This window comes from Oncorhynchus nerka, linkage group LG21 (assembly GCF_034236695.1).
Source record: "Oncorhynchus nerka isolate Pitt River linkage group LG21, Oner_Uvic_2.0, whole genome shotgun sequence".
Classification (NCBI taxonomy): Eukaryota; Metazoa; Chordata; class Actinopteri; order Salmoniformes; family Salmonidae; genus Oncorhynchus; species Oncorhynchus nerka.
The window spans coordinates 18,679,534-18,706,457 of NC_088416.1; the positions used below are offsets into that span (position 1 = coordinate 18,679,534).

The 26,924-nt window shown below is 44.0% G+C and overlaps 1 protein-coding gene across 1 annotated transcript in view; it reads right to left on the bottom strand.

Moving 5' to 3' along the window:
• Positions 1-26,924, bottom strand: part of LOC115104022 (protein FAM171A2-like) — a 79,752-nt gene that overhangs the window by 21,268 nt on the left and 31,560 nt on the right. The window contains exon 3 of the mRNA XM_029625160.2: positions 22,859-22,951. Coding sequence (XP_029481020.1) covers positions 22,859-22,951 — 93 coding nt within the window. The remainder of the gene's footprint in view (positions 1-22,858; positions 22,952-26,924) is intronic.

Sequence of the window (26,924 nt, forward strand, 5' to 3'; positions counted from 1 at the left end):
ATCTGGAAATCTTATTTTACGTGTCCATTTATACTGAACAAAAATATAAATGCAACATGTGAAGTGTTGGTCCCATCTGAAATAAAATATCCCAGAAATGTTCCAAACGCACAAAAAGCTTATTCCTCCAAAATATTGTGCACAATTTTTTTTACATCCCTGTTAGTGAGCATTTCAACTCTCACTATCGTTACGCGCACCTGCGCATCATCAGACTCACTTGACTCTATCACTTCCCTGATTACCTTCCCTATATATGTCACCCCCTTTGGTTCCTTCCCCAGGCGTTATTGTTTCTGTTCCTGTGTCAGTTCTGTGCGTTGTTCGTGTTTTATATTATGTTACGTTTATTTATTAAAACACTCACTCCCTGAACTTGCTTTTTTTTTGTTTCGGTGGGAATGACGTCAGGTCCGTGAGCTGCTACAGGCTCTCATGCCTCAGCCGGATCGCTAGGCTCTCATGCCTCAGCCGGATCGCTAGGCTCTCATGCCTCAGACGGCTCGTCGGGCTTTCATGCCTTTTCCAGATCGCCAGGCTCCCCTGCATCAGACGGTCTCTCAGGTTCCCGTGCCCCTGCCGGAGACAGGCTCCCACGTCTCAGCCGGACTGAAAGGTTTCCCGTGCCTTAGCAGAGGTGACTAGTCCGCTCCTAATCCCAGGGATTGTCATTTTTGTTGGCGTCCTGCGGCTGGAGCTGCGTGTTCGTGAGGGGGTACTGTCACGTGTGCTCCTTCTCCGGTCTCTAGGTCACCAGGCTGCTCGTTAGAGTGCACCCCTGCCACCATCGTTACGTGCACCTGCACATCATCAGACTCACATGGACTCCATCACTTCCCTGATTAACTTCCCGATATACAGTTGAAGTCGGAAGTTTACATACATGTGTCAGAATAATTGTAGAGAGAATGATGTATTTCAGATTTGATTTCTTTCATCACATTCCCAGTGGGTCAGAAGTTTACATACACACAAATAGTATTTTGTAGCATTGCCTTTAAATTGTTTAACTTGGGTCATGTGCTCGGGTAGCCTTCCACAAGCTTCCCACAATAACTTGGGTGAATTTTGGCCCATTCCTCCTGACAGAGCTGGTGTAACTGAGTCAAGTTTGTAGGCCTCCTTGCTCGCACACACGTTTTCAGTTCTGCCCACAAATTTTCTATGGGATTGAGGTCAGGACATACGCTAACATACGCTAATATGTAAAAATATATAAATCCTTCCTCTCATGAACCATATAGCCAAATGATACTAAATGGTACATTTCTTAACATAGTTTGAGAAAAAAAAGCTAAGGGATTTGGCCAAAAGATGGCTGAGTTATTGACAAATAAAAAAATGAATTTTACGTGTCCATTTAAACCACTGTAAATCCACCCCATAGTGGTCTATGATCTTGAAACTTGTCATCGCTATCATGGACATCCCTACAGTGAACCACACCGATGTCGGTATTGATATCTCAAAACACAATTAACAACTCATTCTTGGCATGTGTAACACTAATGCTCCAAATCATCTGCAATCATCTTCTCATGAACCATATGTCAGATTCACTACAGATTTTGTATATAGACTCATTACATCCGTCTTTATTGTTCTTGAGAAAAAATAGTTTCAGGACCATGGACATCCATCGCAGAGAAAGGTGCTCACCTCGATCCAGCACCATGGGTGGAAAGCACCACTCACTGGGCCGCACCCAGCACGGTGCAGCTTAGTGGGCTAATCAGCCTACATGTTTAAGATGAGTGGCGCAGGCCTGCAAGCCAAGGGCATGAGAATGCCATGTTCCTAATTTGATATTGTGCCCATTCCCCGGTCGCCAAGTTTAGAATTGTAAACTAACAGAAAAAAGTCAGACTATAGCGACCACTGCTCCAGATCACTTGATATCCACCACAAGGGGAAGAGAAGGGAGAGAGGGGAGAGGAACAGAGAGGGAGACAGAGAGACTTGACTCAACTCAAACTAAACTGTCTATCGTACAGCAGAATGTGTGTGTCCGACTCCAACCCCCACAACTGAATAGATAAGAGCATTAATCATGAGCGCACCGCTTACAAAACAGAGCTCCGAGCTCTCCATGCAGAATACGGCCTGTGCCACCCAACTAAATCCAGCAAAGTGGACTCACCTCCCACCAAAGCACACAAGCATTAGAAATAATACATTGCAGCACACGATACATTATGTTTTGCACGTGTTGTCTATGTGTGTCATTTATTTAATTAAATTGTATTTTAATACAAACCTTGGTTGCCATCTCCTCCATGACGCTGTCATCTCTCCGTGTCCTGACCCATTCCCTCAGCACATTGGCAAATTTGAGGGTGCTCTGTATGGTCCTGGATACTGCCTCACGTGGCCCGAAGAGTGCTTCCCAACACAGTGTGCAAAAGTACATTCTTTCCTTGATCGCCTGCTTGTGCAGTCCCCCGATGATTTTTGCACTCGTTTCCCCCTTGACACTCTTGTCACTCTTGTCATCCTTCAGAATGTCAAGTGTGAAGAGGAAAGTGCTGTATGCGGAGAAGACATTCAAGATTGGCTTTCGTGCGCTTGCACCACCTGGTTGGACACAGGCCACGGATGTTGGTCAATACTTCTTCCACACCAAATAGTGACTCGTACAACTGTTGGCGCTTGTGTGACTCCCGTATGACAACTGCCACAGCCTGCACAAAGTTCACGGTGTCAGCCACAAGGCTCACCTCGCGTGTAGACTCAACTCGCATGCAACTTCTTGCTAAACCAGATCCAGGGAACGCAGTTCACATAGGGTCGAGCATAGGGTCGAGCCTGCACTCCTGATCACACTAAAGAACTGAGTTTTGGCAGTAGAGTCGGGGGCATTATGGATCCCCCAAAAGCTGGTGTGACTCCAGGTTCTGGTCGACGTACTGGAGATTGCATGAAAATTGTTCAGTGGTGCCATTCAGTTCATAGAAGGGACACTCTGGTACGCACGGCACAATCTCCCTCTGCATGGCGTGAGACAGTTGAATGATCTTATTCTGAATGGTATCCAACATCCAGCTGTCTTTTCTCATAACTCATTCCGGTTCCTTGGGTAGATTGTATGTGTGTTCTATGATCAACTTGTAAAGCACACCATTACGAGTTGTGTTTCGTCTCTGAACACGACTCCCTTGTAGGCTTGGGCGGTATCCAAATGTTCATATTGTCATAACGCCCTTCTCTCATCCCGGGATTTACATTATTTACCATTATTGCATACAAAAACGTAAGAAACGCCCATTGGGCCTCTATTACCAGAATGCTAACAAAACTTATAGAGAAATCACATAGATGCTGTTAGCTAAATGCTAACATAAACGAATTGCAAAGACAGGCAAATCCAGCTCATGAAGTTATACATGCATAGCTAGTAGCTAAGATGGAAGAGAAGAACGTGTACACAAAGCAGAGGGGAGATGATTGGAGGAGAGAAACAAAGCACAGGGAAAAAATGGCAACTGTACATATAACTCATCTAGCGCTCTTTTGACTTCTGGCAGAAAACCACTGTAAGATATCTGATGTCAAACCTTTAGAACAGAATTGCATACAAGTGCAACTTCAACACCTCATGTGCGCCGCACAACAGACTCGCCGATAGATATACAACGCTATGGACCAGATCCCGCTTTCTCCCATTGTGCTATTTACAAACAAACGTGTCTGGCTCAACTGTTCTGGGGAACTATGGTAAACTTCATAGTGTAAAATAATGTGACAGGTGAAATGAAGAACGGAATCTGCTTCCTCTCCTAACACATGGCACAAGTTGACTGCAGGTATTTATTAAAAAGTAGCTACAAATATTCAAATGTAAAGAAAAACTTATAAGAAATTGTTTAGATGGTATTGACAGTATTGCAAAACCATCCTGTGGCTTTTTGCAAATACCATGGTATATGCTCAAGGCTACTACTCGCTTGCGGCCCAAGAAATCGAATCGATCGAAATAATATCCCCGTTAAGAGTGAGCTGTGCACATATTAACTCTTTATCATTGGGTCAGTGCCACTTGAAACTTTGTTTTTGGACAATCATTTGTTCTTCCAGGTTAGATGGATGTCACATTGTACAATTTGTGTCTCCCCTTTTCTTAGGCCTAGATTAGATGGTTGCAGACGAGGTCGTTTTTTATTGATCTGTAGCCTATAGGCCTATACTAACCTGCCATTTTTGTTGTATTAAAAAGGATTCTGCTAATGTCCCCAGTCATATAAAGTGCAGTAGAATTGCATTAAATGTGTTTATATACACAAAAAGAAAGTACACTCAGTCACGCATTGAACATTGCAGTCTTTTTTTGAGAACAATGATCGAGATATACTATGATCTTAAATTATGACTATCTAATCTACATTAAGAATAATAGGCTATTTTACATAAATCTGCAAATGTGACCATGACAGATAGATGTATGAAACACTTTATTTATTATAATATTCCCTAATACACCAATACACGTACACTGAAAATGTTTCACTCATCTTAAAGGGATACTTTGGTATGTTGGCCATGATGCATATTTAGTATGCTAGCAGATACCCATAGAATTCCAGCCATTAGCACAACTACATTTAACTTAAAATCATTGAAGCCAGCAGCATATCACCCTTGCATACCACTGCTGGCTTGCTTCTGAAGCTAAGCAGGGTTGGTCCTGGTCAGTTCCTGGATGGGAGACCAGATGCTGCTGGAAGTGGTGTTGGAGGGCCAGTAGGAGGCACTCTTTCCTCTGGTCTAAAAAATATCCCAATGCCCCAAGGCAGTGATTGGGGACACTGCCCTGTGTAGGGTGCCGTCTTTCAGATGGGACATTAAACGGGTGTCCTGACTCTCTGATGTCATTAAAGATCCCATCGCACTTATCCTAAGAGTAGGGGTGTTAACCCCGGTGTCCTTGCTAAATTCCCAATCTGGCCCTCAAACCATCATGGTCACCTAATAATCCCCAGTTTACAATTGGCTCATTCATCCCCCTCCTCTCCCCTGTAACTATTCCCCAGGTTGTTGCCGCAAATGAGAACGTGTTCTCAGTCAATTTACCTGATAAAATAACAGATGAATAAATCAAATACAAATGTTATCTACAAGTTCATCTGACTCTGTGGAAGTAGATAAAGGGCTCCTCACTGCCAAAATGTAAACATAAACCATTAGGCAAATTGACCCAGAATTGGTATATGTGACTCACCACCTGGATTCGGTCTTATGTAGCAAAATTTTAAATGGTGTTTTTAACATTGGATAAAAGTAGAGATTCAGAGTTACAAAATGGAATATAATACATTGCATTTTCTTTAGGAACAATGGGAAAGTAATTCTGCTTTGAAAGTTCATAAACTTGTAAACTCACTTTTGAGAAAATGGCCTTTGAATGTTTTGGTATCTAGTGAAGAGCTCTTTGTCTACACCCATTCAACATCGTTCACACCCTCTTAACCTCTAGCGTCGAGCAATCCCGTATCCGGGAGCGTAATTAAACACTCTGATGTTTCCAAAACTGCAAAGAATATTGTCTGTGAGTGCCACAGAACTAATGCTACAGGCGAAACCAAGATGAAATTTCATACAGGAAGTGCCCCAGATTTTGAATGCGCTGTGTTCCAATGTCTCCTTATATGGCTGTGAATGCGCAAGGAATGAGCCTACACTTTCTGTCGTTTCCCCAAGGTGTCTGCAGCATTGTGACGTATTTGTAGGCATATCATTGGAAAATTGACCATAAGAGACTACATTTACCAGGTGTCCGCTCGGTGTCCTCCGTCGAAACTATTGCGTAATCTCCAGGTGCATGCATTTTTCCATTTTGTTCAGAGGAGAAACCAAACTGCCACGAGTGATTTATCATCGAATAGATATGTGAAAAACACCTTGAGGATTGATTCTAAACAACGTTTTCAATCTTTCTGTCGATATTATGGAGTTAATTTGGAAAAAAGTTTGCCGTTGTAATGACTGAATTTTCGGGTTTTATTCTTAGCCAAACGTGATGAACAAAACGGAGCGATTTCTCCTACACAAATAATATTTTTGGAAAAACTGAACATTTGCTATCTAACCGAGAGTCTCCTCATTGAAAACATCCGAAGTTCTTCAAAGGTAAATTATTTTATTTGAATGCTTTTCTTGTTTTTGTGAAAATGTTGCCTGCTGAATGCTAGGCTTAATGCTATGCTAGCTATCAATACTCTTACACAAATGCTTGTGTAGCTATGGTTGAAAAGCATTTTTTGAAAATCTGAGATGACAGTGTTGTTAACAAAAGGCTAACCTTGTGAGCCAATATATTTATTTCATTTCATTTGCGATTTTCATGAATAGTTAACGTTGCGTTATGGTAATGAGCTTGAGGCTATAATTACGCTCCCGGATACAGGATTGCTCGTCGCAACAGGTTAAGTAATGGCTTTAAGAATGATTATCTTCTGAATTCAGACCTACAGCACTAAACTAAACTTCACTTGTGTCATCATTTTGATTTCATTGATAACGCATAAAGGAAGATAGTTTCTCCATGATAGAGTACTTGCTTTGTTATCCTACATGTTTTTGTGTCCTTTCTGTCATCCTGTGAACCCCGTTCATTGCTGCTCATAGCATTATTTTGTATTTACCTCTCCACCAACACTAGTCATTGCTCTATGTCACTCATCTTCTGTGAACTTCTGTAAACTTCGACAGAGGATCACATTACCGCATGGTGGGATGACAGTCACATGCTGGAGAGTTCATTAGCTGATTGGAAACAGCATGTTAAGTAATAATTAGGTTAAGGTGTGCATGTATGACTGTTTTCACTCATATATAATATACTCATGATACAACCCATGCTCAAATGTGAAACTACCTCAAAAGAGCAGCCGCCAAGGGCTAATGTTTAATCACAATGTCTTTAATTTCCCCTATACAACCATTCTTTACATTGCATAGCAATACTCATCATGTTTGCAACCAAGCACAATCATTTTCGCTCTATATAGTATCAGTGTGAATGCCAATGAAATAAGTAACCAGAATAGATAACCCTATCCACCCAAACAAACTGTTACTCAGCTCAGATCAAGTGAAGAACAGACAAACAAACCAGCGATACTACTGGACAACGTAGGGACTGCCAATTCACACCAAATGACTCAATTAGGTTGTCATGGGCAACCAGGGGTAAGATTCCACAGCTCTGAGATTTCTGACACGCTCAAGTCTCTTTAGTTCACTTTTCCTGATCCAAATTGGCTCTCATTTACGTTGGCACTCCAATAAAGTCTTGAGCATTTTCTTAAATAGGGTGTGGGAGGTGTACTCAGCACCCTACTCAATACAAATGTAATGTCATTCAGTCCTTTGAAACATTTATTCTACTAAATTCTGTAATTTAGTAGGATTGTTTGACAGAAATGGATTCTATGTGTATACTGAACAAAAATATAATTGCAACATGGAACAATTGTACTGAGTTACTGTTCATATAAAGAAATCAGTTAATGGAAATAATGTCTTTACGCCCTAAAATATGGAGTTCACATGACTGGGCAGAGGCACGTGGGAACCAGGCCCAGCCAATCAGAATGAGTTTTTCCTCATAAAGGGGCTTTATTATGGACAGAAATACTCAGTTTCATCAGCTGTCCGTGTGGCTGGTCTCAGAAGATCAGTTGTCCGTGTGGCTGGTCTCAGAAGATCAGTCGGATGTAGAGGTCCTGGGCTGGTGTGGTTACACTTGGTCTGCGGTTCTAAAACGCTTATGGTAAAGAAATTAACATTCAATTCTCTGGTAACAGCTCTGGTGGACATTCCTGCTGTCAGCATGCCAATTGCACGCTCCTTCAAAACTTGAGACATCTGTGACATTGTGTTGTGTGACAAAACTTCCTTTTATTGTCCCCAGCACAAGGTACACCTGTGTAATGATCATGCTTCTTCTTTATATTTTTGTTCAGTATAATTATACGGTCCTGTGACTAGTGGACTTCCTCACAGAGGCCAGACCACTCCGTATCAGACTATGTCGCTTTAGAGCTGTGCTTTAACGTGTTCTTCTCCACCATTTATTTCCTGCCTCTCTGCTCCCTCCTTTCCGTAGCCCCCCTCCATCTGAGAGGCCAAGCCGCTGCCCTTCCTTCACTGAAGCCAGCCCAGAACAGCGACGTGATCTGGGGCATGGCTCTAGAAAACACAGAGCTGATTGGTTGGTACAGGGGGTGCTCTCTGGGTACTTTCTGAGCCCTGAACAGTGCCTGTCTGTTAAGCAGAGCAGGATCCCAGACATACTAAGGAGGAAGCTATGGCATAAAGCAAAGATGGAGAGAGAAGATGACTGAGGAGAGGGGAGTATGAAGACTCTCACAAACAAACCTCAAAGGACTCTGCAATGGCCCTGAAAGGCAGGCAGACTGGGTCACTCCTTGGGTTTTGCTCTGAGAGAAGGGGAAGGGCCAAGGAGGGAGTGGTGGGGTGGTTGCAGGGGCCTAAGGGGGAGAGTGGCAGTGGGGGTCCCAAGGGAGAACATGAGCCATCCATCACCAAAATGTCCCCCCGCTGAAAGCCTGGTTGAGTGAGATTAAGAAGAGACCCCCAGAGGGAATAGGACACTGATTCATCCCACCCAGCCATTCATCAGTTAAAAGTACTGCACTCCATTTCACAAAGCGTGTTGGAGTTTCATTGGGCCATTTATTCACCAAAAGTAAGGACATGCAAAGAAGACCGAAGACTGCCTTAAAGGTGCAGGCATACAACCGAGTGCCTTTGACCTTGAGGGGGTACCGCCATCAGAGGTGACAAATTAATGGAGGTGCCCTGCATTGTGTGATCTTATCTTATTAATGCCGCCCAGAGCCAGTTGTTGGCTGTGGGTGAAAGTTCAGCTAAAGCGTGCCATCTGTCAACTAGGCTGGAAAAGACACGGGAGTGAGGACTGGGCTATGTGTTCTGCGCTGTAAAGCCAATGCTAACGCTAACCCCATTGAGATTAGAGTTCGGTGGCTGGCTGAAGTGCCTGTGATCTGGGATGGTTTGGCAGCTTCCCAGTGTCTGTCTGGAGGCACTCTTTCTAGGTATTTTATCATGCTGGACACACCGTGTCCAAGTTCCAATGGCATGGGAAGATTAACAGTCTAGCAATTCTGACAAATATCAGGACCATCTTCTATTACGGTGATGCCCATAGACTTTCACCCCCTAACAAAAAAAATACAAAAAAAAAATATATATACATATACAAGTACCAGTCAAATGTTTGGGGACACCTACACATTAAACAGTTTTTCTTTATGTTTACTATTTTCCACATTGTAGAATTGAAGACATCAAAACTAAAAAATAACACATTTGGAATCACGTAGTAACCAAAAAGGTGTTAAACAAATCAAAATATATTTAATATTTGAGATTCTTCAAAGAAGCCACCCTTTGACTTGATGATGACAGCTTTGCACACTCTTGGCATTCTCTCAACCAGCTTACATTTACATTTAAGTCATTTAGCAGACGCTCTTATCCAGAGCGACTTACAAATTGGTGCGTTCACCTTAAGACATCCAGTGGAACAGCCACTTTACAATAGTGCATCTAAATCTTTTAAGGGGGGGGGTGAGAAGGATTACTTTATCCTATCCTAGGTATTCCTGAAAGAGGTGGGGTTTCAGGTGTCTCCGGAAGGTGGTGATTGACTCCGCTGTCCTGGCGTCGTGAGGGAGTTTGTTCCACCATTGGGGGGCCAGAGCAGCGAACAGTTTTGACTGGGCTGCGCGGGAACTGTACTTCCTCAGTGGTAGGGAGGCGAGCAGGCCAGAGGTGGATGAACGCAGTGCCCTTGTTTGGGTGTAGGGCCTGATCAGAGCCTGGAGGTACTGAGGTGCCGTTCCCTCACAGCTCCGTAGGCAAGCACCATGGTCTTGTAGCGGATGCGAGCTTCAACTGGAAGCCAGTGGAGAGAGCGGAGGAGCGGGGTGACGTGAGAGAACTTGGGAAGGTTGAACACCAGACGGGCTGCGGCGTTCTGGATGAGTTGTAGGGGTTTAATGGCACAGGCAGGCAGCCCAGCCAACAGCGAGTTGCAGTAATCCAGACGGGAGATGACAAGTGCCTGGATTAGGACCTGCGCTGCTTCCTGTGTGAGGCAGGGTCGTACTCTGCGGATGTTGTAGAGCATGAACCTACAAGAACGGGCCACCGCCTTGATGTTAGTTGAGAACGACAGGGTGTTGTCCAGGATCACGCCAAGGTTCTTAGCGCTCTGGGAGGAGGACACAATGGAGTTGTCAACCGTGATGGCGAGATCATGGAACGGGCAGTCCTTCCCGGGAGGAAGAGCAGCTCCGTCTTGCCGAGGTTCAGCTTGAGGTGGTGATCCGTCATCCACACTGATATGTCTGCCAGACATGCAGAGATGCGATTCGCCACCTGGTCATCAGAAGGGGGAAAGGAGAAGATTAATTGTGTGTCGTCTGCATAGCAATGATAGGAGAGACCATGTGAGGTTACGACAGAGCCAAGTGACTTGGTGTATAGCGAGAATAGGAGAGGGCCTAGAACAGAGCCCTGGGGGACGCCAGTGGTGAGAGCGCGTGGTGAGGAGACAGATTCTCGCCACGCCACCTGGTAGGAGCGACCTGTCAGGTAGGACGCTATCCAAGCGTGGGCCGCGCCGGAGATGCCCAACTCGGAGAGGGTGGAGAGGAGGATCTGATGGTTCACAGTATCGAAGGCAGCCGATAGGTCTAGAAGGATGAGAGCAGAGGAGAGAGAGTTAGCTTTAGCAGTGCGGAGGGCCTCCGTGATACAGAGAAGAGCAGTCTCAGTTGAATGACTAGTCTTGAAACCTGACTGATTTGGATCAAGAAGGTCATTCTGAGAGAGATAGCGGGAGAGCTGGCCAAGGACGGCACGTTCAAGAGTTTTGGAGAGAAAAGAAAGAAGGGATACTGGTCTGTAGTTGTTGACATCGGAGGGATCGAGTGTAGGTTTTTTCAGAAGGGGTGCAACTCTCGCTCTCTTGAAGACAGAAGGGACGTAGCCAGCGGTCAGGGATGAGTTGATGAGCGAGGTGAGGTAAGGGAGAAGGTCTCCGGAAATGGTCTGGAGAAGAGAGGAGGGAATAGGGTCAAGCGGGCAGGTTGTTGGGCGGCCGGCCGTTACAAGACGCGAGATTTCATCTGGAGAGAGAGGGGAGAAAGAGGTCAGAGCACAGGGTAGGGCAGTGTGAGCAGAACCAGCGGTGTCGTTTGACTTAGCAAACGAGGATCGGATGTCGTCGACCTTCTTACTTCTTAGCTTCATGAGGTAATCACCTGGAATGCATTTCAAATAACAGGTGTGCCTGGTTAAAAGTTAATTTGTGGAATTTATTTCCTTCTTAACACTTGTGTTTTCTTAATAATAAAAAATGACCCGCCACTATGTTTTTACAGCAGAGAAAACCCCCTAAATTATATTTTTTCAACTTGAAATTTGATGACTTTTCCTAGAGTGACCCCAACATTGGCAAAAGTGAAACATCGCTTTATTTGAGAGGTTTTTACCCTTAGGACAAGGGGAATATACAGAATGTTAAGACTACACAAAGGTTAATGCATTTGAGCTAATCAGTTGTGTTGTGACAAGTTAGGGGTGGTTATCAACTTCAGAAATTGCAGCCAAAATAAATGAATGAGTAGATGTGTCCAAACTTTTGACTGGTACTGTATACAGTTGAAGTCGGAAGTTTACATACACTTAGATTTTTTATGGCCATTATAATAACATCAAATTGATCAGACATGCAGTGCAGACATTGTTAATGTTGTAAATGATGATTGAGCTGTAAACGGCTGATTTTTTATGGAATATCTACATAGGCGTACAGAGGCCCATTATCAGCAAACATCACTCCTGTGTTCCAATGGCACGTTGTGTTAGCTAATCCAAGTTTATCATTTAAAAAGGATCAATGATCATTAGAAAACCCTTTTGCAATTATGTTAGTACAGCTGAAAACTGTTGTTCTGATTAAAGAAGCAATAAAACTGGCCTTCATTAGACCGGTTAAGTATCTGGAGCATCAGCATTTGTGGGTTCGATTACAAAGAACTTTCTTCTGAAAATCGTCAGAATATTCTTGTTCTGAGAAATGAAGGCTATTCAATGCGAGAAATGGCCAAGAAACTGAATATCTCGTACAAGCTGTGTACTACTCCCTTCACAGAACAGCGCAAACTGGCCCTAACCAGAATAGAAAGAGGAGTGGGAGAACCCAGTGCACAACTGAATAAGAGTCTTTAGTTTGAGAAACAGACACCTCACAAGTCCAAAACTGTCAGCTTCATTAAATAGTACCCGCAAAACACCAGTTTCAACGTCAACAGTGAAGAGGCGACTCCGGGATGCTGGCCTTCTAGGCAGAGTTCCTCTGTCCAGTGTCTGTGTTCTTTTGCCCATCTTAATCATTTCTAACTTTTCAACGGTAGTGAATATACAGATGAAATTGGAAGTTTACATACACCTTAGCCAAATACATTTAAACTAAGTTTTACACAATTCCTGACATTTAATCCTTGCAAAAATTCCCTGTTATAGGTTAGGGTCACCACTTTATTTTAAGAATGTGAAATGTCAAAGTAATAGTAGAAATAATTATTTATTTCAGCTATTATTTCTTTCATCACATTCCCAGTGGGTCAGAAGTTTACATGCACTCAATTAGTATTTGGTAGCATTGCCTTGAATTGTTTAACTTGGATCAAACATTTCAGATAGCCTTCCACAAGCTTCCCAAAATAAATTGGGTGAATTTTGGCCAATTCATTCTGAAAGAGCTGGTGTAACTGAACCAGATTTGTAGGCCTTCTTGCTCACACACCCTTTTTCAGTTCTGCCCACAAATTATTCATATGATTGAGGTCAGGGTTTTGTGATGGCCACTCCAATAAGCCATTTTTCCACAACTTTGGAAGTATGCTTGGGGTCATTGTCCATTTGGAATTTGCGACCAAGCTTTAAAATTCCTGGCTGATGTCTTGAGATGTTGCTTCAATATATCCACAAAATGTCCCTCCTCATGATGCCATCTATTTTGTGAAGTGCACCAGTCCCTCCTGCAGCAAAGAACCCTACAACATTATGCTGGCACCCCTGTGCTTCACGGTTGGGATGGTGTTCTTCAGCTTGCAAGCCTCCCCCTTTTTCCTGCAAACGTAATGATGGTCAGTATGGTCAAACAGTTCTATTTTTTTTTCATCAGACCAGAGGACATTTCTCCAAAAAGTACAATCTTTGTCCCCATGTGCAGTTGCAAACCGTAGTCTGGCTTTTTTAATGGCAGTTTTGGAACAGTGGCTTCTTCCTTGCTGAGTGGCCTTTCAGGTTATGTCGATATAGGACTTGTTTTACTGTGGATATAGATACTTATGTACCTGTTTCCTCCAGCATCTTCACAAGGTCCTTTGCTGTTGTTATGGGATTGATTTGCACTTCTCACACCAAGGTACGTTCATCTCTAGGAGACAGAACGCGTCTCCTTGCTAAGGGGTATGACGGCTGTGTGGTCCCATGGTGTTTATACTTGCGTACTATTGTTTGTACAGATGAACGTGGTACCTTCAGGCGTTTAGAAATTGCTCCCAAGGATGAACCAGACTTGTGGAGGTCTACCATTTTCTGAGGTCTTGGCTGATTTCTTTTGATTTTCCCATGATGTCAATCAAAGAGGCACTGAGTTTGAAGGTAGGCCTTGAAATACATCCACAGGTACACCTCCAATTGACTCAAATGATGTCAATTAGCCTATCAGAAGCTTCTAAAGCCATGACATCATTTTGTGTAATTTGTCAAGCTGTTTAAAGGCACAGTCAACTTAGTGTATGTAAACTTTTGACCCACTGGAAAAGTGATGCAGTGAATTATAAGTGAAATAATCTGTCTGTAAACAATTGTTGAAAAAATTACTTGTGTCATGCACAAAGTAGATGTCCTAACCGACTTGCCAAAACTATAGTTTGTTAACCTCTTACCTCTACCTGGGACGCTTGCGTCCCAACTAGAGCTCTGGAAATGCAAATGCGCTACGCTAAATGCTAATAGTATTAGTTAAAACTCAAAAGTTCATTAAAATACACATGCAGGGTATCAAATTAAAGCTACACTCGTTGTGAATCCAGGCAACAAGTCAGATTTTTTAAATGCTTTTCGGCGACAGCATGAGAAGCTATTATCTGATAGCATGCACCAATACACTACAACAGAAAAGCACAGCAGGGGACGTAAACAAAATAATTAGCATTTCGGCGTTACACAAACCGCACAATAAAATAGAAAACAGTCATTACCTTTCACCATCTTCTTTGTTGGCACTCCTAGATGTCCCATAAACACTATTGGGTCTTTATTTCGATTAAATCGGGCCATATAAAGCCAAGATATCGTTATATGTAGACTGTGTGATAAACGAAAAAAACTGCGATTTCACAACGTAACGTCATTTTTTAAAATTCAAAAAGTAGACGATAAACTTTCACAAAACACTTCGAAATACGTTTGTAATGCTACTTTAGGTATTAGTAAACGTTAATAAGCGATAAAAATCATCCGTAGGCGATGTACATATCATTAGCTGTCGTCTTGGAAAAAATTTCAGGAGAGAGCTCTTCCGGAATGATCTGGGCGGAGACCGGAGGTACGTCGTGCCCCTCTTTCGGTTCAACCAAGAATCAAAGAGGATTAAATTCACAAGATACTCGACAACATGGGGATGCTGTGGGAGTTGAATGCTCGGTCTTATCTAATTCGGCTCACTGTTAACAATTGCGGTAGTGGCGCAAGGATATTTATTTCCATTTTCTGTGATCAGGTTTTCCTGCGCTTTCCGATGTAACGCACATTATGTAATAGCCACAGTCGTGATTTAACCAGTTTTAAAAACGTCCGAGGGTTTCCTATACACACATTCTAACCATATGAACGTACTATATTCCTGGCATGAGTAGCAGGGCGCTGAAATGTTGCGCGATTTTTAACAAAATGTTCAAAAAAGTAGAGGGTCGACTGAAGAGGTTAACAAGAAATTTGTGGAGTGGTTGAAAACGAGTTTTAATGACTCCAACCTAAGTGTATGTAAACTTCCGACTTCAACTGTACAGTCGTGGCCAAAAGTTTTGAGAAAGACACAAATATTAATGTTCACAAAGTCAGCTGCCTCAGTTCGTATGATGGCAATTTACATACACCACAGAACGTTATGAAGAGTGATTAGATGAATTGCAATTTATTGCAAGTCCCTCTTTGCCATGCAAATGAACTGAATCCCCCCAAAACATGTCCACTGCATTTCAGCCCTGCCACAAAAGGACCAGCCGTCATCATGTCATTGATTCTCATGTTAACACAGGTGTGAGTGTTGACGAGGACAAGGCTGGAGATCACTCTGTCATGCTGATTGAGTTCGAATAACAGACTGGAAGCTTCAAAAGGAAGGTGGTGCTTGGAATCATTGTTCTTCCACTGTCAACCATGGTTACCTGCAAGGACACACGTGCCGTCATCATTGCTTTGCACCAAAAGGGCTTCACAGACAAGGATATTGCTGCCAGTAAGATTGCATCTAAAACAACCATTTATCGGATCATCAAGAACTTCAAAGAGAGCGGTTCAAATGTTGTGAAGAAGGCTTCAGGGTGCCCAAGAAAGTCCAGCAAGTGCCAGGACCATCTCCTAAAGTTGATTCGGCTGCGGGATGGAAGCAGGCAGGTGTGACATCTGCACACACAGTGAGGCGAATACTTTTGGAGGATGGCCTGGTGTCAAGAAGGGCAGCAAAGAAACCACTTCTCTCCAGGAAAAACATCAGGGACAGACTGATATTCTGCAAAAGGTACAGGGATTGGACTGCTGAGGACTGGGGTAAACTCATTTTCTCTGATGAATCCCCTTTCCGATTGTTTGGGGCATCCGGAAAAAAAGCTTGTCCGGAGAAGACAAGGTGAGCGCTACCATCAGTCCTGTGTCATGCCAACAGTAAAGCATCCTGAGACCATTCATGTGTGGGGTTGCTTCTCAGCCAAGGGAGCGGGCTCACTCACAATTTTGCCTAAGAACACAGCCATGAATAAAGAATGGTACCAACACATCCTCTGAGAGTAACTTCTCCCAACCATCCAGGAACAGTTTGGTGATGAACAATGCCTTTTCCAGCATGATGGAGCACCTTGCCATAAGGCAAAAGTGATAACTAAATGGCTCAGGGAACAAAACATCAATATTTTGGGTCCATGGCCAGGAAACTCCCCAGACCTTAATCCCATTGAGAACTTGTGGTCAATCCTCAAGAGGAGGGTGGACAAACAAAACCCCACAAATTCTGACAAACTCCAAGCGTTGATTATGCAAGAATGGGCTGCCATCAGTCAGGATGTGGCCCAGAAGTTAATTGACAGCATGCCAGGGCGGATTGCAGAGGTCTTGAAAAACTCTTTGCATCAACTTCATGTAATTATCAATAAAAGCCTTGACACTTGTGAAATGCTTGTAATTATACTGCAGTATTCCATAGAAACATCCGACAAAAATATCCAAAGACACTGAAGCAGCAAACTTTGTGGAAATTAATATTTGTGTCATTCTCAAATCTTTTGGCCACGACTGTATAGACTCAATAAAAATATAAACGCAACATGTAAAGTGCTGGTCCCATGTTTCGTGAGCTGAAATAAAAGATCCCAGAAATGTTCCATACGCATGACAATGCATGCCCCTTACCTCATCCAGAAACAAAGACAGGGCTTCGTACTAAATTGGTGCTGCTGAATAATTGTGCTATACGCCACAGCACTAATCAACATATAAAGTGGCTTGATGCTGGGACATGGCTTGGCTTAGAGACAGCGGAATGAGATAGGACAAGTGTGCTTTCTGTGAACGCTCTGTACCCTTTGTTCCCTCATTTCCATACCAACGGACAAGGCCCAGGTGTTCAGTCCGACATCACAGAGCAACAACAGAAACAATGGAGGGGGCAGAGCATATGGAGGGAGGCATGATGGGAGAGCGTGACCATCGAGTGTAGCCACTAAAGAGCAGCATATGCCAGAGGCGGAGGCTGCTGTAAATAATGTGATGTGTGTGTGTGTGTGTGTGTGTGTGTTGTAAAGGCTTGACATTTGAGTTAGAAGTGCAGCTGGGATGCGATGATTGAATCACAGCATGATTCATGTTAGCTAGGTTGCAGTCACTTACGGCTGACACTGTATGTGTTTCCCCATTTTTTGAGACAACCAATTGACTTCCCTGGAGGTTTTTCTGTAGCTGTGGACACATCAGGCTCAATGCCATAGCTGAGAAATAACCTTGTCGATATCCCTGCTATGGTCTCTATCGTGAAGCACACAGATAAGACACACAACCAGATGAGTAAAGGTTTAGACACACTTCTAGGGCCTATGACTGGCTAACAACCACTCATAGCAAAGTACCTTCAGAGCCTGAATATGCCTTCACCAAAGGACTGTCGAGGGGATAACTAAGCCTCCCGTGTTGCTCCAATTAATTGTGTGTAACACTGATTCATCCCCAGTAACGCATTAGTATGATGTCTGAGCCAAGAGACTTAACACACGCTATGCAACACAAAATATAGGAGAGTCAACTCAAACATGGCCTGTTTCAGTAGCTTTCTGAGGGAAAGAGAAATGTAGGCTTTATGGGCACGCATAGAGTGAGTGTTATTTTTTATTTATTTCACCTTTATTTAACCAGTTAGGCCCGTTGAGAACAAGATCTCATTTACAACTGCGACCTGGCCAAGATAAAGCGACAAAAAGCAACGACACAGAGTTACACATGGGATAAACAAAAGTACAGTCAATAACACAATCAAAAAATCTTTACACAGTGTGTGCAAATGGAGTAAGGAGGTAAGGCAATAAATATGCCATAGTAGTGAAGTAATGACAATTTAGCAAATTAACATTAGATTGATAGATGTGCAGATGATGATGTGCAAGAAGAAATAATGGTGTGCAAAAGAGCAAAAAAGTAAAGTAAATAAAAACAATATGGGGATGAAGTAGGTATTTGGATGGGCTATTTACAGATGGGCTATGTACAACTGCAGCGATCGGTAAGCTGTGCAGATAGCTGATGCTTAAAGTTAGTGAGGGAGATGTAAGTCTCCAACCTCAGCGATTTTTGCAATTCGTTCCAGTCATTAGCAGCAGAGAACTGGAAGGAAAGGCAGCCAAAGTAGGAATTGGCTTTGGGGATGACCAGTGAGATATACCTGCTGGGGCGCGTGCTATGGATGGGTGTTGTTATGGTGACCAGTGAGCTGAGATAAGGCGGAGCATTACCTAGCAAAGACTTATAGTTTATCTGGAGCCAGTGGGTCTGAAGACGAGTATGTAGCGAGGGCCAGTAGATGAGAGCATACAGGTCGCAGTGGTAGTATAATGGGTAGTATTTGGTGACAAAACGGATGGCTCTGTGATAGACTGCATCCAGTTTGCTGAGTAGAGTGTTGGAGGCTATTTTGTAAATGACATTGCCGAAGTCGAGGATCGGTAGGATAGTCAGTTTTACGAAGGTATCTTAATATGAGTCTGGAAAGAGAGTTTACAGTCTAGCCAGACACCTAGGTATTTGTATTTGTAGTCCACATATTCTAAGTCAGAACCGTCCAGAGTAGTGATGCTAGTCGGGCAGGCGGGTGCGGGCAGCGATCGGTTGAAGAGCGTTTAAGAGCCGTTGGAGGCCACGGAAGGAGTGTTGTATGACATTGAAGCTTGATAACACAGTGTCCAAAGAAGGGCCAGATGTATACAGAATGGTGTCGTCTGCGTAGAGGTGGATGTGTTTGGTGGATGTGTTGTGTGGTTAACGTATATTGAATCATCTTTAAAAACAATGTAACAAAAGAGGTAAACATATCAAGGTTGTACAATGATGCCTTTATTGCAGGCTGTCCTTGAATGATATCAAGTAGCTGCTACTACTTGTGCAATGACGTTTCAACCATAATGTCAATAACACAGAGTGGAATAACAATTAAACAGGCTACAATGTTGACCAAATACCTAACATACCTTGTGATTACAGAGCTTAATTACACCAATCATGTGCTGCATGCTTTCAAGTACACAGCCACACTAACAATCCCATTCTACCAAAGACAGCATTTTGGGTGTTGTCAAACACAGCTTGAAAAGCTCCTCTCCCCCCTCATTGGCACTCCTCCACCTCTTCAAAACTCTTTCGTTTTTTGCCACCGGTTGTCTCCATGGTGACCAGCCTTAGCACTGAGAGCTGCACTTTCAGATGGCCTCTCATCAGTTCCAATCCATCAGCACAGGGATCTACTGTCTTTCTTCTCCCTGTTACTAGGGCCCTCGCTGTGGTACACTGCCGTGCTTCGTCCTTCTGAGCGACTCGGCTCTACCGCTTAGAGAGACAGCAGAGAAAACGTGCTGAACTGCTGCTTAACTGACTGAGCGAGAATACTCTGGAGGCATTGAGAGAGAGCGGGAGAGAGTGAGAGAGAGTGTATGTGTAAGTGTGTACGTGTAAGTGTGTCAGCAAAACGACCACATCCTCCATTCATGTCCCCCTATAAAAAGTTGCCAGATGCTCCAACGGGTAACTAACAAGAGAGTTGTGTAACTGTATCTCACCCTGATATAATTAAGTAGTATTCCAACCTGACTAACTAACTAAGAACACAGGGGTAGCTGGTCATTGGAGCCGGTTTGGTATTTTTTTGCATTTTATTAGTATCCCCATTAGCTTTCGCGAAAGTAGCAGCTACTATTCCTAGGGTCCACACAAAACACAAAACACGAAACATAATACAGAACATTAATAGAGAAAAACAGCTCAAGGACAAGAACTACATAAATAAATAAAAAATGGCATACATAGCCTACATATCAATACATACAGTACACAAAAATATCTAGGTGAAATAGGGGAGAGGCGTGCCGTGAGGTGTTGCTTTATCTGGTTTTTGAAACCAGCTTGGCTGTTCATTTCAGCAATATGAGACGAGAAGGGAGTTTTATCTGGATTTGGCGGTGGCATGTCTGGTGGGGTAAGTTTGTACAACAGTTGTACATACAACTACCTCAGGTAGACCCAAATCAATTGAACAAGTAAAGGATGCCACATAAATCTCCAACACACTACTAAAACCCCACGGGGGGGGGGGGGGGGGAGTAATATGTAGTCAATTATGTCATGAAAGGCCCTCTTGACAGAAGGAAGAGCAGAGGAAGAGAGAAAGCTGTCTGGGGCATAATTAAAGGGAACAGACAGGGCTCTCATTGAGGCTGTTGGTACAGAAATCAATGTGTTGCAGTCACAATAAATGCTTCTCATCCTGTCATGCACACATACTGTACAGTCAAGTCAGTCCCAGATTCTGGGATCATTAAGGAGATAAGGGAAAACTGCTGGGTCAGGAGCCCTGGGCATGACAGTTCAGAGAGGGGGGGGGGGGGGAGCGAGAGAGAGGAGGTTGGGGAGGTATGGAGATTCAGTTGATAGACAGTAGAGAGAATGTGTGTTGTGTGGGTCTGAGACAGAGAGCGAGAGAGAAAGGAAGAGAGAGAGAGAAATAGAGAGAGCATGAACTACAGAGAAAGTGTGAGCGTGTCACGTGTACAGCTTTCCTGAGGGGCCTTGGTTGGAGCGGATTACATCATTCTGGCTCCCCCATTGGACTGCAAAGGTGACAGGACGTTGAGGGATGACGCCATGATTGTATATTTAATTCACTCGGCTGTGGCACCACGTACAGCACTGTACTGTCGGCGTAAACAGAGAAACTGACAGAGATGAAGAGAATGAGGAAGAAGGGCGAGAAGACAGGGAGGTGTACACTGATTATTACTAACACCTCATACTGAATATTTAAGAGGAATATAGAGGTAAAGACAGAACATTATTTTCTGAAATTATCGGGTATTGTTTCTACCCAGCATTACCCGAAACACATCCCCCACATCCCCATGATTGTTTCCCTAGCCACTGTGCATCTGCCTCTGCATTGCTTGCTCTTTTTGGGTTCATGCTGGGCATCTGTAAAGCACTAGATGACAACTGCTGATGTAAAAAGGGCTTTAAAAATACACATGATTGAATTAGATTTTCACCCCCAGAGGCAATCATTAAACAGAGACTTATCTATCACATCCCATGACGTGGGCTATAACAACACAACAATAGTACGCACTGCTGCCACTGTGAAAGCAATTATTAAAATCATACGGAAATATGACTGGTGAATCTACAGGTCTTTCTTTAATTGGGGTCATAGAGATGAACAAAGCAGGCACTTTACACCCAGCCCATTCCTAAACAGGTGTAAATCCTGGAAGACATTTATAGCCTGTTTGGTTTGCCTAGAAATGCCTTGAGGCAGATACAGTGTTGTATCTAGGTCGATTTAATTTGGGTGCTTCGTCTTCTGTATTGCTGGTTTATTGGCCCTATCAATAATGTGAAAAGCTACAAGTGTATTTTATTGGATTTGAGTAATAAACACACACACACACACACAAAAGCATGAATGCATGTACACACACACCATCCACACAGGCAGGCACGCACGCACGGACGGCCGGACGCACACACGCACGCACACACACACGACTAAGAGCTGCGATTACCTGATTTGGCAATAAAAGCATGTTTCTCTTTTGCTGTAGTTTAGCGGCCGGGTGATGTACTAGTGATGAAACTGTCTTTGAACACAGAGAGGCTTGCGTTGTTAGAGGACAGCAAGCTCCATTTGTTCTGCCACTTACTCTTCAGCTCCACTATACACGTGTTGCTGTTGCATTTTACCTGCTACACAGAGCTTTGTTTTGAGAGTGGAGAGGAGCAGAGGGGGAGAGCATCTATATTCTATTTTGCCTACTGTTGATTGTGCATGAATACAATAGCTTTGGTCCAGTTTTTCACGGGTACTCATTAAATCTACAATATGTAACTTTTTGGGCGACCTGACCAAATTCTCAAGAGTTATAGATCGGTCATTCTCTTTGAAAACAAGTCTAAGAAGTGGTAGATCTGCTCTACAGTATGTGCTCTATTTCTATGCTTCCCATTCTTAAGTTTTGTTTTTGCGTCTTTTTCTTTCGGTTTTGTACGCCAAGCTTCAAAAAGCTGAAAATGCAATATTTTGAATTATTGAAAATATATTTCACAACAGTTTAGATGGTACAATGATTCTCTGGGCTTGTTTTGTCACATAAACTGAAGTCTAGCAACCAGGAAATGGCGGAGTGATTTCTGCATAATGCACTTTTAAATTGTTGCTAGTGGTTGTCCTGAACCTAGCTAGTCAATGTAGCTAGCTAGCTAGTAGAAGTAGCATCTTCTGACATCATTATTTCAATTCACATGATAAAATGAACGCACGCGTCAGCCATCAAGATTTTTTATTTAAAAAAATGACCCCGGGCTGTAGCAACGCCACAACACTGCGATGCAGTGCCTTTAGACCACCGTGACACTCAGGAGGCCAGACATCGAACATTTTACCTTGCCGATCTTTGAACTTGAATGCGGTCATTGGACGTGACGCAACGTGAAAGCAACACGGGCAGTGAAGCAGCTTTCATTGATTTCAAAGGAAGCATTTCCTCAGCGGCTGATTGCAATGCCGGACACCCGATGGCCATAGTAGGGCCATACTACAGTATCTGTTCTGTCTGTGCACTGAACTTAATGCTATGCTTTATGTGTTATACGGGGGGCCGTGAAACAAACCCACAATCCCGGTGCTGCAAGTGCCATGCTCTACCAACTGAGCCATACAGAACCACATACAGGACCAGGCAGGTACAGGTAGGTATAGTATGTAGAGACTCACCTGGGGATCCCAGCAGGATCTGGACTACATCATCATACAGGATCAGGGTCGCAGGCCGCTGGGGGAGCAAGTAGAGGCTGACTGAAGCATACACTGAGAGAAAGAGAGAGGTGAGAGAGAGAGATAGAGAGGAAAAAGGAGAGAGGAAGGAAAAGTGAGGAGGAAAAGGGAAAGAGAGAGGAGAAAGAGAGAAACAAAACCAACATGAGTTAGTTATGACAGATCAGTCATCAATCAGACAGACACCTGTCTCTGTTGACTTCTGTTCTATGGTCCTCACCACCCCAGTCATAACAAAACAATGTTTATCAAACCCAGAGCGACAGTCATGACCTACATTTCTCTCTTCACAAAGTGTTTCCAGCTATGCAGCAAGACAACACTGCACCTGGCGTGGGGTTACATAAAGAAACCAGGCCACCTCATTCCTCAGCTGTCCACAGAGTATACTCTTTATGTATAGTGAGGTGAGGAAATCCTGGTGCATCCCACCTGAGAGTTCCCTCTCTGACAGTCAGATTGTAAGGAGTGTGTGCTCGTGTGTGTGTGTTTGCAACCCGAGTCCACTAGAGTTAATGAGCAATAACAGTCTCTGTTCGTTAACATCTGAGCTTCTTTTTGAAAAGAGGATTGTGACGAGGCATTGAAATCCACCCAGAGGGAAAGCGCTCAGGATGGATTCAAAACACTCTTGACATTGACAAGCCTCTCTATCCTTTCGCCTGTGTTCAGGAGGTGTGGAAGGATGTGTGCCGTCTTTACACTCCTGACATGTGTATGCTTTGCTGGTCAAGAGAGTTACATGTATTGGATTATATCTCGAAAGGGTGTAGACCAGTGGTTCCCAAACTTTTTATAGTTCTGTACCCCTTCAAACATTCAACCTCCAGCTGCATACCCCCTCTAGCACCAGGGTCAGCACACTCTCAAATGTTTTTGTTGTTGTTGCCATCCTTGTAATCACATTTGACCTTGTCCATAAGCTTGAGTTCATTTGCACACAGAAAAATCATTCAATGATGGAAAGACCTGTGTGTTGTCCTTGTTAATGCAGACAGAAAAGATTACAGGGACTCTCCAACTTCTTAATCATAGTCTCAATTTTGTCCCACACATTGAATATAGTTGTGGAGAGTCCCTGTAATCCTAGATTCAGATCATTCAGGGGAGAAGAAACATCACCCAGACAGGCCAGTCGTGTGAGAAACTCGTCATCATGCAAGCGGTCAGACAAGTGAAAATGATGGTCAGTAAAGAAAACTTTAAGCTTGTCTCTCAATTTAAAAAAGTGTCACTACTTTGCCCCTTGATAACCAGCACACTTCTGTATGTGGTAAAAGCGTTACAAGGTCGCTGCCCATTTCATTGCATAATGCAGAAAATACACTAGAGTTCAGGGGCCTTGCTTTAACAAAGTTAACCATTTTCACTGTAGTGTCCAAAACATCTTTCAAGCTGTCCGGCATTCCCTTGGCAGCAAGAGCCTCTCGGTGGATGCTGCAGTGTACCCAAGTGTCGTCGGGAGCAACTGCTTGCACGCGCGTTACCACTCCACTATATCTTCCTGTCATGGCTTGTGTGCCATCAGTACAGATACCAACACATTTTGACCACCAAAGTCCATTTGATGTCACAATGCTGTCCAGTCCTTTAAAAATATCATCTCCTGTTGTCCTGGTTGCCAGTGGTTTGCAGAATAGGATATCTTCCTTAATTGAACCCCCCATAAACGTAACGGACATATACCCGGAGCTATGCCAGGCCCGCCACGTCTGTTGACTCGTCCAGCTGTAACAGACATATACCCGGAGCTGTGCCAGGCTCGCCACGTCTGTTAACTCATCCAGCTGTAACACACATATATAGTTGACTTGTCCAGCTGTAACAGACATATACCCAGAGCTGTGCCAGGCTCGCCACGTCTGTTGACTCGTCCAGCTGTAACAGACATATACCCGGAGCTGTGCCAGGCCCGCTACGTCTGTTGACTCTTGGCTAGCAACAAAAGTAGAACTACTGATGATAGCATTGGATGAGCTCGTGGAACCAGAACAACTTGTGTCATTGACAGGTGCAGGTGTAGTACTGCAGGTAGTAGCAGTACTAGTATCAGTACTACCAGTAGAGCTGGTATGTGTCTCTATGGACGCGAGCCTTACTTTTTTTGACCCATTTATCAATTTTCAAACAAACGGAATGAGCAGCAGCTACATTTGGCTACATACCGACAGATAGTGGAATTCACGCAAGAGAGTAACGGTTAATGTGATTGGATGTTAATTATTTGATTGTGTTACCTGTATTTGACATTGTGTTGTTATTTCACTGAACACTAGATGGTTTAATTTGATTTATGGCAGTGAAACGAGGCTACTCAGGCGAGAGAAAAACATCTCCCAAATGTATAGCCCCGTTGGAAAATCTAAATGGACTATTTGGCGCACCCCCGACGGCATTGCGCGTAACTCTGGGGGGTTTGGGAATAGCCGTACTATCACAACTTGTAATAGGAAGTTGAAAGCAGGACTGAGTTTTGGGGTGCCCGACGAGCCCCACAGTTTGGGAAATACTGAAGTAGAGTAAGGTTATTGAATGGCATTCATTACTTGGCTCAGCATCATCAGGAATGACAACTCAACTGTGTGGCATTTGGACAGCATTTTCTCCAGAATGTGGGATCTGACTATACCCACTGACCAGTATAATCTTGGGCTGTCTGGACCATCTGAAGCTGTAGCAAGTGCTTGCTACTCTCCAGGACACATGAGTAAGCTGCAGCGCCCAGTGCCTATCTAGCCTGGTTTAACCAGACTGAACCCTGAATGTACCATTAAGAACAATGTTCAGTCTGGGTTAATCAGGCTAATGCCCATCTGTTATTGAGAAGAAGCAGGGTTTTGCTGCTACTGATGTACCCCCTGAGCTACAGTGGGGAGAACAAGTATTTGATACACTGCCCGTTTTGCAGGTTTTCCTACTTACAAAGCATGTAGAGGTCTGTAATTTTTTATCATAGGTACATTTCAACTGTGAGAGACGGAATGTAAAACAAAAATCCAGAAAATCACATTGTATGATTTTTAAGTAATTCATTTGCATTTCATTGCATGACAGCTCTCCCGCTATCTCTCTCAGAATGACCTTCTTGATCCAAATCAGTCAGGTTTCAAGACTAGTCATTCAACTGAGACTGCTCTTCTCTGTATCACGGAGGCCCTCCGCACTGCTAAAGCTAACTCTCTCTCCTCTGCTCTCATCCTTCTAGACCTATCGGCTGCCTTCGATACTGTGAACCATCAGATCCTCCTCTCCACCCTCTCCGAGTTGGGCATCTCCGGCGCGGCCCACGCTTGGATAGCGTCCTACCTGACAGGTCGCTCCTACCAGGTGGCGTGGCGAGAATCTGTCTCCTCACCACGCGCTCTCACCACTGGCGTCCCCCAGGGCTCTGTTCTAGGCCCTCTCCTATTCTCGCTATACACCAAGTCACTTGGCTCTGTCATAACCTCACATGGTCTCTCCTATCATTGCTATGCAGACGACACACAATTAATCTTCTCCTTTCCCCCTTCTGATGACCAGGTGGCGAATCGCATCTCTGCATGTCTGGCAGACATATCAGTGTGGATGACGGATCACCACCTCAAGCTGAACCTCGGCAAGACGGAGCTGCTCTTCCTCCCGGGGAAGGACTGCCCGTTCCATGATCTCGCCATCACGGTTGACAACTCCATTGTGTCCTCCTCCCAGAGCGCTAAGAACCTTGGCGTGATCCTGGACAACACCCTGTCGTTCTCAACTAACATCAAGGCGGTGGCCCGTTCTTGTAGGTTCATGCTCTACAACATCCGCAGAGTACGACCCTGCCTCACACAGGAAGCAGCGCAGGTCCTAATCCAGGCACTTGTCATCTCCCGTCTGGATTACTGCAACTCGCTGTTGGCTGGGCTCCCTGCCTGTGCCATTAAACCCCTACAACTCATCCAGAACGCCGCAGCCCGTCTGGTGTTCAACCTTCCCAAGTTCTCTCACGTCACCCCGCTCCTCCGCTCTCTCCACTGGCTTC